Source organism: Ornithodoros turicata, chromosome 1 (genome assembly GCF_037126465.1).
Source record: "Ornithodoros turicata isolate Travis chromosome 1, ASM3712646v1, whole genome shotgun sequence".
In the NCBI taxonomy this organism is placed as follows: domain Eukaryota; kingdom Metazoa; phylum Arthropoda; class Arachnida; order Ixodida; family Argasidae; genus Ornithodoros; species Ornithodoros turicata.
Genome location: NC_088201.1, coordinates 32,412,506 through 32,430,506, shown reverse-complemented (window position 1 = coordinate 32,430,506; position 18,001 = coordinate 32,412,506). Strand labels below are relative to the sequence as shown.

Here is an 18,001-nt window from a genome sequence, read left to right as displayed (position 1 = left end):
TATCCTTTCATGGTCTCTTTAACATCAACGCAAGGACTACGTTCCAACTTCAACTTCATCACCGGTCTACAAGAAGCGCTGATGTTGCAACTCGTCACTAGAACACAGGCCGTAACAACCTCGAGAAAGACCTGCATTGATTTGGTCTTCCAAAACAGAGACCTCGTCAACAATATCGACCACATCACCACTCACTTCACTGATCAAAAGGCAGTACTCGTCACTCTAAAGTAGTTCTCCATACATCAGCAATAAAAGTGTCAACATTCACCCACAACAGCTGCCACTGAAATTCGCGTTACACAACCGTAACCGTCCTGTGATTTTTTTAATATTGTAACTCTCGCATAGTGTCAGGTAAATATTTGAAATTTGAACTGTCGAAAGAGCAATAAATAAATTATCGTTTGAGACTACTCCCGTGCTTGTGACCCTGGGGACGCCAAATACTCTATTGCACGTCACATAAAGCGACGTGGCGTTCACAATAACCGAAGTATATCGACGGCGACCAAACATGCGGGAGGTCACTTCCAATCGACGTACAAAGCTTAGTGGGCCTATGTCAAGTTGCAAGTCGGCAATTTACCGGATTTGAAGCTTTCCATTGTTGGCCTCGTATATACTGGTGGGAATGTTACGCACGTAGGCTGAAACATTGCAACGCGTGTTCAAGAACGAGTTAAAAGACACGTGAAACACAGCTTAGCCGTGGGCCTGAGAACATCTATGTGACTCACCTGCAATGCGACACGACGCATTCACTGCTGCAGTACTCGCGGTCCCAGTCGTGAGAGTCGATGGCCGGGTTGGGGCAGCCGTTGCGAATGCAGCGCTGGTTGCACAGCCCGCCAGCCGCGTTCATCATGGGTCCCTGGTCGGCGCCCATCATACTCCCACTGCTGGTCACGGACGTCGGCACTGTCGATGGCTGCTGCGCACCAAAGTTCCACCGTGCTCCAGCCCATTCCTGGATACCGATGCTCCGCGAAATCAAATAACGCTTCCCCATCTACCAGTCACAAGAACACTTCCCATCTGCTCATCGTTGCCGGACATCGTTTGTGCGATCCAGTTAAGAATTTTGAAATGTTCATCTAACTGAGGACGATGCCAGGTTTTGTTTAAACTTTGCTCACAGGTATAGAAAAGAGAACCGCGGCTAATTGGCGAAATCGATAGGAAAAAAATAAAGACGAGAAGAGGAAGGACCTCGAGTGATGCCAGAAATCTTGGTATTCTAGGGATTACATGCAAAGGACTATCGGGAGATGCTTCTTCGGCAGAAATGGCTTGGCACCGAAACACTAATCTTCACTTTCGGGCGCGAGAGAAAGAAACCCGTCTCAGCCGTTCATATTGTTAACAGCCCCAGCGATTGTAATTCATATCTCACCCCAGGCATCATATCAGCAGCGTAGGAGCTTGTGGCCGGAGGTGACGACATCATCATTTGAGGTTGAGGTGGGGAGTGCTGCTGAGGTATCATGGCTTGCTGTTGGGGCGGAGAGTGCTGCATCGGCATCATGGCTTGTCCCTGCTGCATCATTGGGGGGCTTTGGTTCATTGGTTGCTGCAAAACACGCGTCATATGCTATATGGTCCATATACGTTGCAAAATACCTGGGGAACACAATGTCACACTAGCCACTCGCAAACTATTTTCCCCAAACACCGTCTTTCTCTTCTCTCGTGCTCTAATGTAACCGTTATGAAAGACGCCGAGAAACGCGTTTTTAACTTCTTCTCTCTCTCTACGAGCGACGACTATGGCGACGAACTAGCAAAACGTAAATGGGCCCAACCCGCGGACAAAAACTGACGATTACAAGGTTTGCCATACCACCTCCCCCATCTCGTAGCCACGATTTCAAAGTCTCCTAACCAGCTACCCAGTCCCAGCAAGTCCAGTACAAGGTTCGGGAGAAGGATTGAGATGATCGCCATGCGCAGAGTCGCATAAACAACAACGGCATGTCTAAACTCCGTCCAATGAAATATGAAATGTAAGTATCTCGCTGGGTTTCCTGAACTAATATCGCACGATTTCCGTTATGACATCTGTGTAAACATGTACGTTAAAATTTCTGGAATTAAGCATAGATGAAAAAAAAATTGTAAATCACAAAAATTGGTCAGAAAGAAAAACAATTGCACGCATGTATGGTGCGCTAGTCTGGATGCTCCATGGCGTATACAAGTAACTATTGAAAAAAAAAAAAAAAAGAGCGAGAGAAAGACGCATATCTAATTTTTATTTCTACGACAGACAGCCTTTTATCCTCTAGACGTAGTCTAATTATCCCAAGCAGCAGAGAGACACGTGGTCCTGTTCCCACAAGACTTCCAGCTAACAAGGCCACTGACTGGTGGCCGACACATTTTCTTCTTTCTGTTTGATTAGATAGGCTTCTTCCCCTTTTATCATAGTGGGAGCTGAGTGGGAGTAAAAGTTAGTAAAAGGCTAAGCTAGCGCCATCTAGTAACCTCGCATGTACAGCTGCCATCCCACTTAACCGTAACGCGCGTGACCTGCGTAGACGCCAGCACCGCGGAGCGTTAGACTCTGAGTTTCCCAAGGCACATGTCCGAAAACTGGGATGCGACATACACGGCGTTAACGTACGACAGCGTCTCGGCACGCTTGGTGGGGCAGTTATCATACCTACAATCAGTTTCTGCTTCGCACTGACCCTCACCACCGGCTGTGCTGCACGAGCGTCCCGCGGCACTGATGTCTCACACATTCCCAACCGACATTTCGCCACCAATGGTTCATAAAATATATCTTACGAGGTCCCCTTGTTAGCTGTTTTGCTCAATCACTGCATCAATATAGATAATATGCACCCAGCGCAAGTGATATCGAGGCTCATTAATATAATACAATCCGTATGTAACCTTCATCTGGCATCATTGTAAATAATAGCGTAGCTAACTGGAGACTGGGGATCCCTCTACAGCACTCTGTGCAAGCGTTATATTGGAGGACAGGGAACCTCTGCAAAACTGCGAGGCTGCAGCATTTTGCTCTGCCTAATTAACAATTAACTACCATAACTCGGGTAATTAATTTCCACAATTCCCTCAGGGAACTAATTTCCAGTATCTAGGAGTCCTTCCTTATTCTCAGCTTATCCAGCCAGGAAAGCAGAAAGCCATGTTTGCCATATGAAGGCCCAATATGCTACAGAGACTCTTACCATGTTGCTCCATACCTGCTGCTGAGGGTTGTATGCTCCTTGGGGTGGGCTCATGGCCATGTACTGCTGATGCGGGGAACCACCCTCCATGAGGGATGTCAGCAAGGGACTTTTCTTCTGTAGGGGTGACAGGTTGCCCTGCGGTGGAGACGTTGAGCTCACGGGCCCACCATACATTGTGTCCGAGTGGTCAGCAGCTGCCTATTGGGCACAGTGCCGAGATTTTATAGGAAAATGCTACTCCCTCTGCTCTCCAATTTAAGAATCCCTTACTATAGGTGAGCGTGGGTAAGTAAACTAGAACCAGCAGACATGATACCAACACAATGCAGCGATTTAATGTGTGTCACCTGCGATGCAGCCCGTGCACTATAATCACAAAAATATCTGCACTGAAAAACCCCATAGACTGGGGTCCGATTCTGGAAGAAGCATCCTCTAGTGAGGAACAATTGGTGCAGCTTAAAAGCTCCACCTGACAACCATACAATCAAACTGGCAATGATCATTCGTGGTGCAGAATAGAGCTTTATCTAAAGTTACTTGCACATATATTAATCTGTATCTTTCCCCAGTTCTTGAAAGCAGAGAGATGTGTCTTCTCATTGGTGGTAACATGCTTCAGAATGTGCGCCTTCTATGTTTTGGAATTGCAAAACTCAAAATACAACCTAACACAGGCTGTAGAAAATACAATATTTACCACACAACTAAAGTTGCCACACCATACAGGAAAGTCAGAATACGACCTCTCCTTGAAATAGAACTGTTTAGGAACAGTAAGTTGTTGAGAGCACTTGACTTGAGGCTTAGTTGCCATTCCTGCAGCAAGCATCCTAGCATCGCAATTTGTTCATTCAGTTGGGGCACTCGACACTGGGATGGCATGCATGCAAGCGGCTACCCTAATGAGACCCATATTCTGGTGCAATTTCCACCACTGCAGACGTTCAACAACATTCTCGAATCTAGTTTTCTTGTTCACCTACGCTGTTACTTAATCTTCATTTTCATCACCCGAAGAATCGACGAAGGGGTGCACCCGCATATTACCCAAAGTGACAATGAATTGCTGCCCGCAAACAAAAACAGCACCCGCACTCATGCTCGCCTGTACAGATTGCAATAATACTGCTGGGAATACTACTCCACCGTAAAACAAATGTGTGTCAAGGACACACACGCATAAGCAGAAAAAATGGCTGCATTAAAGACACATAACATTGCTGTGTCATCTTTCCTGTCAGCTTGCCACAGTATAACAAACATCTGTGTGTTCACCATGCCCCACTAACAGCACGTTTTATTTCACAATTTTATACCTGTTTAATCTCAAGCCACTGGGCCATTAGCCGTGAGTATAAAGGTTCCCTTGCTATTGAGAGGAGGTTACGTGTCATTTGAAAGCATAGCTGCAATTATGGTGACCGACATTCATTAGGAGAAAATCAAGTGCTGCTTGGCGACTGGTTTGAGGACTTTAATCTTGTGAGGTTCGAAAAAGATGGAGCAATATTGTGAAATTGTCAGCTCACTGAGAACTGCTTCTGCCAGGAAGGGATCAAGGATCATCAGGGGTGCAGTTACGTCCTAGGTATGTGCGCAGGTATGAAATTCATCCAACGGAGTGGAAGATAGCAAGTGTTCTTTTCAATGAGTCTGATAGCCGTTGGTTTGATAGTCTATTTGTTAAATTGTCATTTCTTTAGCAACATGTGTGTATATATTTCAGAGTCTGTTAATAAATCTATCAGTTTAGAGTTAGCAGTTGTGTTGTAGCTGTCTTGTCCTGTCCTTGGCTGCTTGTGCTTCACTATGGCTATCAGATACCAACTACCCAGTTTCAATAGAGTAATGGGTCTGAACCTAGGCACTGAAAGAATCACCAAGGGATTGTAGTCTGCATTACACTTCACTGTTATTCGAAAAGGTGTTCTCATGGAGTGAAAAAGGTAGATATCCCATTTCTACTCTTTTCACGTCAGATTTACACCCCACAAAAGGAGAACAGATGGTCATCTTCCCCTTTGTTTGAGAGGAAGGCGTATAAGAGGTGTACGGACCTCGCGGAGAAGCAGTAACTTGTGCATCTTACTCCTTCTTACACCTTTTCTCCTCGACCGCTCCGCCGCCGTGCACTTTCATCCGCGCATGTGGGGCACATAGTTCCCAATATTATTAAATGTTTAAACACATTAAAACTGAAATATACATTTCCGTGATGATATGAAATAGGTGAACTCTGTCTCTCGTTAGTCGTCAGTCGTCACCAACGCGAGCAAATTATTTGTGGACATGGTTGATTCTGCCGCACTCTTGTACCGTTTCGAGACCTTTCACGTCGGTCTGGAGTGTGACGAACGCAGCTTTGTGTTCGGTCGTTCGCGAAGTTTTCACCGTGGCTGAGACGTTGAAAATCGTATGTGTGAAGCTCAGCGTTATCAAGGAATTGATTCTGTTCCGAAGGATTCTTCGGACTGAATGCATTCGGTAGTAGGTCCACCCACGGTCGTGAGAGATGTTCTTGAATACGGTAAGGCATAACAAAACAGTTTCATACTTATAACCTTTGTTCAATTAGGTCAATTCAGCGAATTATTTACCATTTTCAGGTTGCATACCATCTTGACTGGTAATGAGGCGTGTCACTGTGATTGAAACACAGGTGAGGTCATGTTGCTTTACAGGTCCTTACATCGTGTTTGTGGTCAGTAGCTTACGACATACGTCTGTTTGTTTTGCAGTTTAATCGTGCAAGTTGGCCGCTGGACGTTCGAACGCAGGAAAAGACATGCTTTCAACGAAATTGTGCACAGAGACGTCACGGTATTAATGTGTCAGAACTTGCAGTGTTTCTGTAGGTGCTGTGACATTCCCGATTTGCATTTCTTTTCGTTGTTTGTGGTGGTCGATACTGGACACTTCAATACTAATGGCTAAGCCGGTTTGGATTCGAATTTGGACGTACGTACTATTTTACTCTTTGTACCTGTTTCGCGTCTCTGTGGCTAATAAATGTGTGTAACAGTTCACATTCGTTGTTCTGTGATGCCAAACTGACGTGTTGCACTTCTCTCGTTCGGTATTTCGTATTTCACTCCTCATTTGGTATATCATGTGGGCTACAGAACTCCACCGAAAGAGTATATCTACTACACCCCAGAAGGTGTACATGCTTACTCCTTCGAGAAGTGGTAAAAAAAACTCCTCTGAAGGGGTTCGCTACGGGACAGGCCGTTTACTCCTCTTCTGGAGTTGATGTCTACCTTTTTGGATAACAGTGTTTTATGCTGGTCACCTCCATCAGACACATATGAGAATAAGGGAATTGTTTTCTTTCTTCCCCACACATCAGCTAACGCTCAAACACTAATAACGGTAATAAACATAAACCAACCTTGGACACCAGACTTGCTCGATAGGCAGCCAAAGCTTTCAAATACTCCTTCTTCGCTGCTTCGGTTTTCTTCTTATACACATTTTTATGATCAGCCTCGAGACTGTCCCACATGGATGCCACTATCTTGGACACTTCGCCAAAGCTTGCGTTTGGATTCTGACCTTTGATGGCTGCTTGGGTATCTCTGAAGAACAAGGCATATGCTGACACCGGCCTGCGACAAAAACATACATCCCGCCATGTGAACCAATGTAACAGCAACATGCAGTGAACAGTGAGATGACCTTTGCAGAGCACTTTTAAAAGGACCAATTTTTAATCACAATAACAACAACTTTATTGCGAGATGATGAATGGGGAGTTTCATCGTCAGGGGCGATACTCTACCCCATTGCTGGTGGTGATGCGGGGAATGAAATAATGAGCCCCTTCACAATAGGGATCAAAGCCCTATGGTATCCATAAAGGTGAAGAGAGCTTTGAGGGCAGAGCGTTGGTGGGTTGGATGTGGCCAGGGACCAAGCAATTTTGTGAGAGAGAGGGGGCGATAGTCTAGCTCGTTAAGGGATCCGGAGTTGTTGTTGTTGTTGTTATAAAAAAAGCTACTGAAGAGCTTAGATGTAGTTTTTGCAGTTGAGTAACACGACCAGGTGGACATCCTTTCGAAGAGAGTATGTAACAATAACTGGCCGTATAACTCAACTGTAAAAACGATATCTATGCTGCCGTAATAGCTTTTTTTAATAAAAACTTGCCACGTATATATTTGCATATACCGACAATCACCAATTAACAACTGTATGCTCAGTTTCTGATCAATATACTATTAATAACAATAAAGGGTATGCTGAGTTAATTGATGCAATGCATAAATAATGACACACTGAACATGTAGAAATACTTTCGTACAATATTTGAGTTTGTTAAGTACTTCCCAATTGATAACACTGTCAGGGACTGCAGAGTGAAGTATGCTGAAAAACACTGCTGGCACAGTTCATTGGGAATATTGAAATCTGCATGCTACCTGTGTAAATAATGTCACCATACTGATATGCATTAGAAATGACTTGTGACGCTTTATATTCAAATGGATCTAACTCTACAGACTCTGTAAATGCAGTTCAGTTCAGTGTAATGCAGTGCAGTGCAGTAATCAATGATTTATTGAGCAATTTCGTCATTACGAAGGTATTACAGGAAGCAGGCCTTCAAGAAACAGAGTGAAGGGTGCTCCGTATTACTGGAGCAAGGAAACTGCTTTCGGAATTTCTGTGAGTTGCCGGCGATCGGCAGCAGTACAATATTTTCGCTTGACTGCGAGTTATCACACCGCATAATCGACTCCGAATAATTTGCACTGTGTGCGGCAGTTGCAGCTCAGCGCCGCGGACCACGCCAGCTGCTGTTACACAATCGCGAGACGCGCTCGTGTCTGTCGTGCCCGCAACAAGCGCCGCCCGAAAGAAAAAAAGAAGAAGAAAAAAAAAAAAAGGAGACGCTGTCAAGTCGTCGCTCACACGGACTGCATTTTCTTGGTCAACCCGTGTTACACAAAGCGTGCAAAAAATTGATATTTCTCGGCGACTCTGCTCGCATAGTGTAAATTCGTCGACAGCTATTATATATATTTTACTGTTGCACGGTGATCCTTACAGAGCTCTTGCAATCCACCTGTAGCGTAGCGCACAAATTTTACTCCAGTGACAGCAGAGCGGCACGGTGAAAGTGCAAGTTGTGTTTGCACAAAGATCGCCAGCAAAATCGGTTCGCAATTGTACGCGGAGTCTGGTATGTACAACAGCTCTACTCATCATCATCAACAGAAACAATGCTCTAATGTTACCCCCATAGTTTGTCTCATTCTACGAACACTGGAAACGGCGATAACCGGAAAGTTCACATCCGAAGGAAACGCGCTTTACGGTTTCCTTCCCGCTGTTACCGCACCGCTCCTACGACTTCGTGTATGCATTGGTTGTAACTACTTTCGTAACATACGCCCCCAACACGCGCGTTTACTGATGTTGACGAATCACCATTCGAAGGCATTTTTCATGCTTTATGTCTCATTTCCCGCAGTTCTCTTTGCGTGCTGTTGATAAATGACAGACGTGACGTCCCGAGTCAAAACGGAGCAAAAATACGCTTCTTTTAGCTCACCATTACCATTTGTTCCATATAACCCGCTTCATCTCTTGAAACACTGCGACCTGAATAATAGATGGCGCGCGCAAATCTCCCAGACTATCCATCTACGTCTGGCTACATATGTATTAGTTGCCTGAGAAATGATTTTACTCTGAATTATAAATAGAGGAGCTGCTTTTATTCGTTGTTTAGTGGGAGCACCAGTCCAGGAGGCCAAACGCATAGCTGTGTTTATCTGAAATACCCGCACAGCGTACCTCCTACACATCACCTTTGTTTTTGACACACTCAGCTCGATTCAGTTTGAAATAAAGTGAGTGAAATGTGCACCAAAATGGTCTTCGGAGGCGTTTATGATTTGCAAAAATTGGCGTCGGGGAGGTTCTGTCAAGATACAAATTACGTTACCTGCCAAGAATGTGAGATATACCTTCAATCTCATCAAATGTTGCGAAAATATTCCAGGATCAATAACAAAAATAATAATAATAGATGTCAAGTGAAAGTCTTTAAAAAAGAAGTGAATGCCGCCTCTACGAATTCTTCGTTTTTGGCTGCAGCGTATTGCTCTGCACACGTGCTCCTGTGCAAGAAACGAGTATCCCAGCTGAGCTGTACCGTGCGCGTGCGGTCTTTGATGTGAGCACCGTGCAGAAATCCCTCAACTCCTTCAAAGTGCAGAGTGGAGCTGACGTCATCCGTGACGCGGGGAGTGCCCTGCGAGTAGCGGCTGTAACTTCCCCAGGCTGACACTACGTCACACGGACCTGATTACGTCACGCCAGGAGGACGGGCCTTTTTCCGGGTGTTTTTTGTGAATTTAAGTGCGCAGTGACCAGGCACCGCACGGTGAAAATGTTTTAGAATTCATTGGAAGCGCTCCACCTACTGCACTGAACGCGGAAAATAAACGTGTAAACGCAGACGACGCGAGGAAGCTACCAACACTACGGTTGTTCATCGATTCTCCGCAGCGCGCCTTCACCGTTCGATCTCGGGGCGAATAGGTCCGTCCATGACTTTATAGGGCCACGTCACGTGATCGCCAAACATGTGCTTGCGGTACAAAACAAAAACAATTTCACAAAACATCAAAAAGCTTCCAATAAAAATTTAATAGAATTTCAAAAAGAGCTCCGCCAACGATGGCCCGTAACGCTACCGTTTTTAAAGGTACTATAAAGCAGTCGAGGTCTTATCTATGCAATCAGCATGACGTGAGAGTGCTAGATTCAAAGGTTCAGCACAACAAGTAATATGCGCAGGAGTTTACTTTAAGTATTTTTAATTGGTAAATAAAAACGCAGTCAAGAATGTCGGGGCGACGCCTGGTGGGAAGAAGTCCTCAATTTGTCAGGCAACCCTGTAAACAAGGAGACCGATAAACAGATGGCTTTCCTGTTGGGATTTGCAAATACTATCTTTTGAGAAAATGTAATTTGTGTGAAAGAAAATAAACAAAAGCCGAATCTTGCACTTAGTAGCTAAACGTCTATACCTGGGCCTTGTTTCAGCACCGTGGCGCTGGTATCGTACGTCGCTCTGTTTGGCCCAGAGTCGTGCGCATGAGACATTTTCGCCGCCGTACTTGGCGGAATTGGCGTTTCGTCGGTCTGCTTCGCCACAGTGTTGCCAGTAGATTTAAATTTGCATTTTTCGGAAGCTATAACATCTATGTGAGAAAATTTTGCGGCATTTTACTCCTGAGGACGTACACAATTCAGGGCACACAAAACATGAGGTTGCACCTCGACTGCTTTATAGTACCTTTAAACGCGTTTGGCACAATGCTCACAGACGCAGTTTTCTTTTTTCTTTTGCTCCTAAATTCCCTGGTATATTTGGTGCAAAACGCGCAGCAGTTTACACACTTGTCGCTTTACCTCCCGTGCGGTCTACGTGGGGGCACCGCGTTTTATACAGCGTTTCGCACGCACCATAGACATGAGAAATTGAACACATACTTCTGCGGTTCGTTCGGGTCCCGTTTCTTTTTCTTCTTGGGCATCTTGGCCTTCTTGCTCATCTTGCCGTTGTCCACCAACAAGGGTTCCGGTGAAGGCCGTTTCACACCGCCAACAAGCTGGTGATTGTAATCAATAAAGATAAGGACATTAGAGAAGCGCTTTTGATGGAGCCACACGCAACGCACACGAGTACACATTGTGTAGAGTTTCCAGTCACGTTTGAACAATATGCAAGTCAGAAACAGTAAAAACTATCCACCGCGGCCAACTGTAAAATCTTTGTTTTACGTCACCATGCGAGATTGAGTAATGTTATTTTTAGCCCAGTGATTCATTAAAACTCGCCAGGTACATTTTCCCCTGCAAGAAATGACCGCACTTAACGCGAGCTAAAGCTTTGGCCTATCTGGCAGACGGGCGCTCCAAAAATACGTGCGGGACACACGGAGGGCACGAAGGACTGCCCGCAGAAATAAAGCACACAACAAAAGTAGTGAAGGCCGCCTCTACGAATTCTTCGTTTGTGGAACACAGTTAATGTTAACACAAAACAAAGTTAATGTGCTACCATGCCGTTTGACTGAGATGAGGTACGCAGTCTTTGCTTTCCTCCCTTCCCTGTTTCTGCACTGAGGAAGGGTATCGTGCGGTGAAATACCCCATCCCATCGTCACGCACAATAATCATGATAATTATCATTATCATCGTCCAGCATGTAGCTGTTGTCTGTTCCTCCTAGGTAGTGTATTCCTCCTCTCATTTCACTGCACCGACAATGTTAATGTTTTTCAAAAATGAAAAATAGAAATGAATTTATGCTTCTCCCCCGAAAAGTCAAAACCAGTACTTTTTGCTTAAGGTTTTTCCCCAACTAAATCCATGAAACTGCTAGGCAGGGATTTATCCCCCCCACCCAATGTTTGGAAACAGCCCCTGCTTTTTTTTTTACCTGTGCACCCCCCATATAGAGGGGTCTTCTTATTTCAGCTTTAGACACATGTCGGCAATGATACATAAAACAAACTGTTACAGGGCAACTGTAATAATGACCCCCCCCCCATTTTTTTTATTTTGATACTGGATAAACCACTACCGCAGGGGATTCGACGTTGTGGTTAACTATTCATACGCTGCTCCTTTCGTGTAGGATAAATGTGCAAAACTCCATTAGGAAAAAAAACAAAAAAAAAAAACAAGAAGAAGTGAGTGAGTGTGCGAGAGAGGAAATCACTAAAGGATGATATGCGGAAAGTTGGCTAGTCAGAGCACCAGATATGAAGAGAGTCACTTTCGTTGCCTTGACCTTATGAGTCATAATGCACTATTCCGGGGCAGAGAGGTCACCATGACGTGTATCAGTTACTGACTGGCCTATACAAGCAGAGTCAGCTGTTTCGCAGCTACTAAGGGCGTTTTTATAACTCGCGGACAATTTTATGCCCTTGTGGACATTACAGAGCAAAATCGGAAAAGCCTCGTGCGGATATAACGTACATTCCAAGTGAGCAAAGCGTACCTGTGAAAGGGGCGTGCTGTCGTCGCTGTCTTCGCTCGTCGTCTCTTGTCCCGGCGATGTCTGATTTGATCCTGGTGGTGATCCGCTGCCCACGGAACCTGTCCTTCCGGGCCCGCCACGTACCACAGGAGGTCCCATCATAGGGTTTAGAGAATTTGGCGGCGACGGGTACTGTCGAGCGGAAGCCACGTACGTTCCTTGAGGTTCGTAAGACGGTACACTGCGGACGGACACTGCCATAAGGAACACTGGGAATACACATAATGCAAGGTCCCACCTCATGTGCACAGACTGTGGGGGCATGCGCATAGGTTCCATGTGGTACGGAGCTCCCTGTCCGCTGGGGTACGTCATTGGCTGCATGAGATTGCCCATTGGTGGAGATCCCATACGTTGCGCCGCTTGTTGTTGTTGCTGCTGCTGCTGCTGCATTTGTGCGTATGTGGCAGCTTCAGTTCACTCAGAACAGATGATCAGCAGCGGCAATGCTTACCTGCGCACCGTATACTCCTGGATCTGTGCTTGGGTTGCCATCGTCCGCTGGCGCATGGCCCCCCACACCTTGCAGGTTGATGGGAGGGATCTCGAACTCCTCGTCTCCGAAACTTGGTGTGTGAAATGTCTAGGAAGAACGTAAGATACAATTGATAAGACTCGCGTTTAGTGACTAACACTAGCAGTGTAATATCCCTATCACACTGCAAATTGAATGTCACTCCCAGTCAATCTCAGCGAATGATATTCGTACCGAATGACATGGTGAAAACAAATGGCATTACATCCGAATGGCAATCGCCCAGCAAATGAGTTGAAGGAACTCATTCGCTTTTCCCACGAAACACCGGTTGCGTACCCCGTCTGTAGAGAGGTGGCAAAACCAACAACGACAAACCGTTAGGAGAAATTGAACACAAATGAAAAGTTTTACTTCAATACTTTATCACGAATTTAATAACTTTTGATACAAAGGAAGGAAGGCTTAACACTGCTTTTAGAAGAAAAGGTATAAAAAAGGTATAAATCAGGCCTAAAGTACGACATTTATACCTCATCACCCTGTTTAAACCATGTGTGAGGTATAGATCACTCCGTCTATACCTTCCACGGCAGCTGAGAGTATATAAAAGTACTTCTCCATTACGTTTATACCTTCAGCATTTTGTATGTATGTATTACCTTTTCTTCCACAACATGTGGGATCACATTAATTTGTGACGCCGATTATATCATCTCAGTTAAACAATAAGTTAATTTGAAAACATAGCCAGTAATACAGTGGCATTCTAATTAGGTTGGGCAGTGACATCTGGAACCTATTATTTGTTCCCAAAATAAATAAATCTACACGCCCTCACTTCTAAAATTGCTTCCCGGGCGAAGGATGGTCTCCACCATGCGTAGCCACGGTGAGTTGTATATGTATCTGTTCTTCAGCTAATGCCAACTGCTCCTGGAAATAGTTTTCCTAATATTTGTTGGTGTTACTTCTTGGTTTCGAATTAGATGCTAATTGTTGCTTCATTTCTTTCCTCTCCTATTCACATCCATCCTGTGTGAGTTAGTGCGCGAGCGTCTCCAGGTATTTTCTTGTTTCGTTATCGTTCCTTTGGTCCTTTTTTTTTTTCAAAATTTGTGGAAAGAGCGACTGGGAAGCCGCCACTCGGATATGACACTGAAATAAATCGAATATTACCGTTTTCGTCAATTATACCAGGAGGTATATGTTTATACCCTGAAGTGCAAATAATATACCTTCAGGGAGGTATAAACATACTATACCTTGAGGAAGGTATAGCGTTTATACCTCAAAAGGTATGCGCCCTGGGACAAGCCGTTTATACCCCAAAAGGTATAAATTTTTCTAACAGTGTACCCTCGTTCCCTCGCCGTGTTGCTTCCTGCTTGTCTTGGCTTGTGATACTTAGCCAACTCAGCGTCGTCCGAAACGCAACAATTTTATGAAATAATTTAATGTTTTGCTAGTTTCGAGAAAAAAATATATATAACGAATGTACCTGTATGCAGCTTCACATGTTCGTCCCTGGTATCTTAATCGTCGACAGTGACATCATTTGCGAATGATATTCTTTTTCTTCATGTAGCGCGATGAAATACAAACGAATGCCATTCGGCAGGATTATTATTCGCTGGGAATGCCATTCAATTTGCCGTGTGGCAGGGGAATAATACTGCACTAACACACTCCACAAACAGTGCGCAACTATAGGTTCTGTGATTAGTCCGTTCATTATCTACTTCATATACTACGAGGGGTGTTCAAGTCAAACCCTGACATTCTGTCTCCTGAGTGTACTTCTTTTTCGCCATTTTCACACGCGACAGGCCTCCGCGTTTACAACATGGTGGTCCAAAGTTTGTGCAAAACAGAAGATACGTGCTGGACAAGATGGCCGACAACGAGGTGAGCGCGCACATCGAACAGCGAATTGTCATGAAGTTTCTCGTGAATGGAGGCGTAAAGTCATCTGAAATTCACAGAAGACTTCGGGCTCAGTATGGCCACGATACACTTAGCCGTAGCAAAGCGTTTGAGTGGTGCGAATGGATACGAGACGGCCGTACATCAGTGCAGGACGATCCCGGCCGGGACAGCTCAGAGCCCAGTATCAGAGTTCCTGAGAACATCCAACTTGTGGAGCGCCCGATCCTCAAGAACCGACGAATAACATGTCTCGAACTGGCTCGAAAGACGGACCTTTCTGTGGGAACGTTGAACACTATCATTCATGAACACCTCCAGTTTCGGAAAGCCGGGCCTCATCACCAAATGAGTCCTCCTCCTACAGGACAATGCACGCCCGCATACAGCACATCTCACGACACGCACCTTACAGGAACTTGGCTGGGAGTTGCTGCCACATCCCCCTTACAGTCCAGACCTCGCCCCCAGCCATTTCCATCTCTTCGGTCCACTGAAGGCGTTCCTTGGGGGCTGCCACTTCGGCTGCCACGACGAGGTCAAGAATGCGGTGCGATCATGGCTGCTACGCGCCGGTAAGGATTTCTACGCTGCTGGCATCCAAGCCCTCGTGAAACGCTGGGACAAGTGCATTAGTGCAGCTGGAGATTACGTTGAAAAATAAAACTAATTTCTCGCCTCTAAGTTCATTTTGCGAAAAATGAAAAGTCCCGGTTTGACTTGAATGTCCCTCGTACAGTATTTGGTATCTTATTTTACATACATTTGTGCAGAATTTTTATTACATGTCTGTATGGAAGACATCGAAAAACCAGACAGCGGCGGGATTCGAACCACGCGTCTCTCGATTACCGGTCCAGCGCCTTGACCAAAATGTTCACGAGAAAGTTTATGGGATCGCCCGTTTGTCACCTCCAATAAATAATATCTCCCTAATTTGGTCGTGTTTCCAGCGTGCAACAGGGCTTACAGATATACATCCTACGTCTTCTTGCTAGGTTGCTTCGGACTTGCTTACTTCCTGTGCGAAAGCTCGCTGAACTGCGTACAACTGGCATGTTTGGCGATGCAGCAACGAATAGAGTGTAAAAATATTACCGCAACTAGAAAGTGGCTTACAGGCCACAGCCACGCAAACTCAGCTGGGACACGTTGCGAATGTGACTTGAGTCTCCGCAAAAAACGAAAACGCGAGCAAAACATGTCTTTGCCGCCAGGGTGGGGCAATGGAGTTCAGTGATATGACGGGCGCAAGAGATGTTCTTCTGGCATACTGTTCTCGTAGGTCCAGTCCGGAAACTGACTGCTTTTGTTGATTCCGCCCATTTTACGCAGCATCCCTGCAAGGTCCTCATGCATGTAGCGGAGCACGCTGGATGACCGGGATTTCTGCGAACGCGTGGAACCCACTTGTTTGGAGTGGCGATAAATAAACTCAAATTTGAGCGAAAATTAAACACCGAGCCCAAACTTATACAGCAGCTCGTAGCAGTTTCCTTCAAACTTTCAAAGTGATCATCTTCTGACGACCGGCCATTAACCCCGGTGCATAGAGACTGCTTACCTTCAAAGCGAACAAAATGAAGAGCCCAGTTGCGAAAAAGAGCAATAATGTGCCATTTATCGCGTATTATTTTAAGGGAAACGATGAACAAAGAAGACAAGGAACCTTTCCTCACCATTTGGGACGTTTTCTGTTTCACGCATGGGTACTTACTAATGCCTCAGATGAGGATTTGCTTGTTCGCTTCTCGGGTGCACGTTTCATGCAAAGCTTCCCTTGTCCGTCTTCTACTATCGGACTGCTCCGACGTGGGATTCAACCGACAAGTTCGAAACGAAAAGTAAACTCTGAACCCTCCCTAAGATGCAGTGAGGAGATGCCTAAAAGAGTCTTTACGGCAATGAAGCAAACAGAAGATCACAAACTTAATTGGCAGTTTGGGATCTGCTATCCACCTCGGTTAGGAACATGTTTCAGAGCCAGTTCAATAAAAAAAGAAAAAGAAATCAAAACCAGCTCTCAAAACTATCAATGTTATGAGTCGTTGATTGACAGCTTACTTTGCAATGTCCATTTATTAGCGAGCTTAAGAAGATCGTAAGGCGTAACTGTTAACCATTCCGAAAACATGGTAAGCCAATGGCCTTGGTAAGCCAATGGACCTTCCTTAATTTGGAGTGGCTGACATCACACGCTGGAGATTTTTATTTGGCAGCTTCCTTTACCGTATAGCTTTCGTAGAGTTTTTCCGATCTACTGAAACTCCCTTACTCAGTTTCGATGTTTTAGTGAATCGTAAAAGCGTGAACCGTTCCCCCAGAAGATAGTGGCTCGGAACAACTATTTAGACTAATCGTACGTGTGACCTGTGGGGTTTTAGTGAATCGAGCCAACCGTTTTCCGCTTCGTCATCTTAACCGCCGTCTACTAGTTCGAAATAATGGGCACATGCTCCACGTTTTAAACGTGTCAAGCCGCGGTGTAGTCACGAAGGTTATTACGTTCGCGCAATCCTCAGTTCTCCCACAAAAAGTGTGAACTCCTTTTATTCCAAGCTCTTGGAGCTGGCAACACTGCCCTCAGCAGCCGTGCTTTCCCCGAATCGTTCGAACTTGTCCACGAATCGTTCACGAACCGCTAGCTCAAGAAGGCACTCACTGAAACTCCCTTAGAAAAAGCAAAACGTACGGTGCAACTTCTCGTTTACGCAGGTTAGTTTCTATAGTCTCGTTTCCATCGAGCAGTAACGAATGCATGGAACTTGCACGGAATTTGGAATGCATGGAAGTTGGTGACGATGACATCGGCCACTGTCCTCACACTTGAATGCTCCCACTGGGAGGAATCTGTTGGTTCTCGGCGATACGTACACATCATCATTGCAAAACATTCCCCTTAAAACAGGACACGCGAAGGAATCTCAGCGGCACTCTCAGCGTTGTAAAAGAGGTGAAAATGAGGTTAGTCGAGAATCTGGAGACAGCGAAATGTGTTCCTTCCAAACAGTACACTTTTCAAAGGGCCTCAGCAAGGCAAGCCCAATGGTACATGAGCTTCCTTACTCTCCATCAATTAGGTTCATACACGACTTTTGTGTCTCCTGCAGCAAAATCAGAAAATTGTAATGGCGCATTCTGACATCGAAAAAAAAAAAAAAAGAAAAAAGAAAAGGGGGGGGAAGAAAAACGTGTACTGCAACTCTTTTAATTTCGTGCATGTTTACTCTTTGCTAAGTAGGCGCGAAAATATCAGTGGTTCGAGGTTAAATATTGAATACTGTACTCTGCCAATAATATGCCTCAATGTTTAGTTGGAAGCCC

General features: G+C 45.2%; 1 protein-coding gene across 7 annotated transcripts in view; it reads right to left on the bottom strand.

Moving 5' to 3' along the window:
- Positions 1 to 18,001, bottom strand: part of LOC135377900 (TOX high mobility group box family member 4-like) — a 99,239-nt gene that overhangs the window by 17,407 nt on the left and 63,831 nt on the right. For 3 of the 7 annotated variants that reach the window (XM_064610636.1, XM_064610641.1, XM_064610642.1), the window contains 8 exons: positions 12,731 to 12,859; positions 12,515 to 12,663; positions 12,238 to 12,457; positions 10,719 to 10,837; positions 6,601 to 6,817; positions 3,204 to 3,404; positions 1,397 to 1,573; positions 741 to 970 (listed from right to left, as the gene is read on the bottom strand). In XM_064610636.1, the coding sequence (XP_064466706.1) occupies positions 741 to 970; positions 1,397 to 1,573; positions 3,204 to 3,404; positions 6,601 to 6,817; positions 10,719 to 10,837; positions 12,238 to 12,457; positions 12,515 to 12,663; positions 12,731 to 12,859 (1,442 nt within the window). The remainder of the gene's footprint in view (positions 1 to 740; positions 971 to 1,396; positions 1,574 to 3,203; positions 3,405 to 6,600; positions 6,818 to 10,718; positions 10,838 to 12,237; positions 12,458 to 12,514; positions 12,664 to 12,730; positions 12,860 to 18,001) is intronic. The other 4 variants (XM_064610640.1, XM_064610639.1, XM_064610637.1 and 1 more) reach the window with 4 other exon arrangements.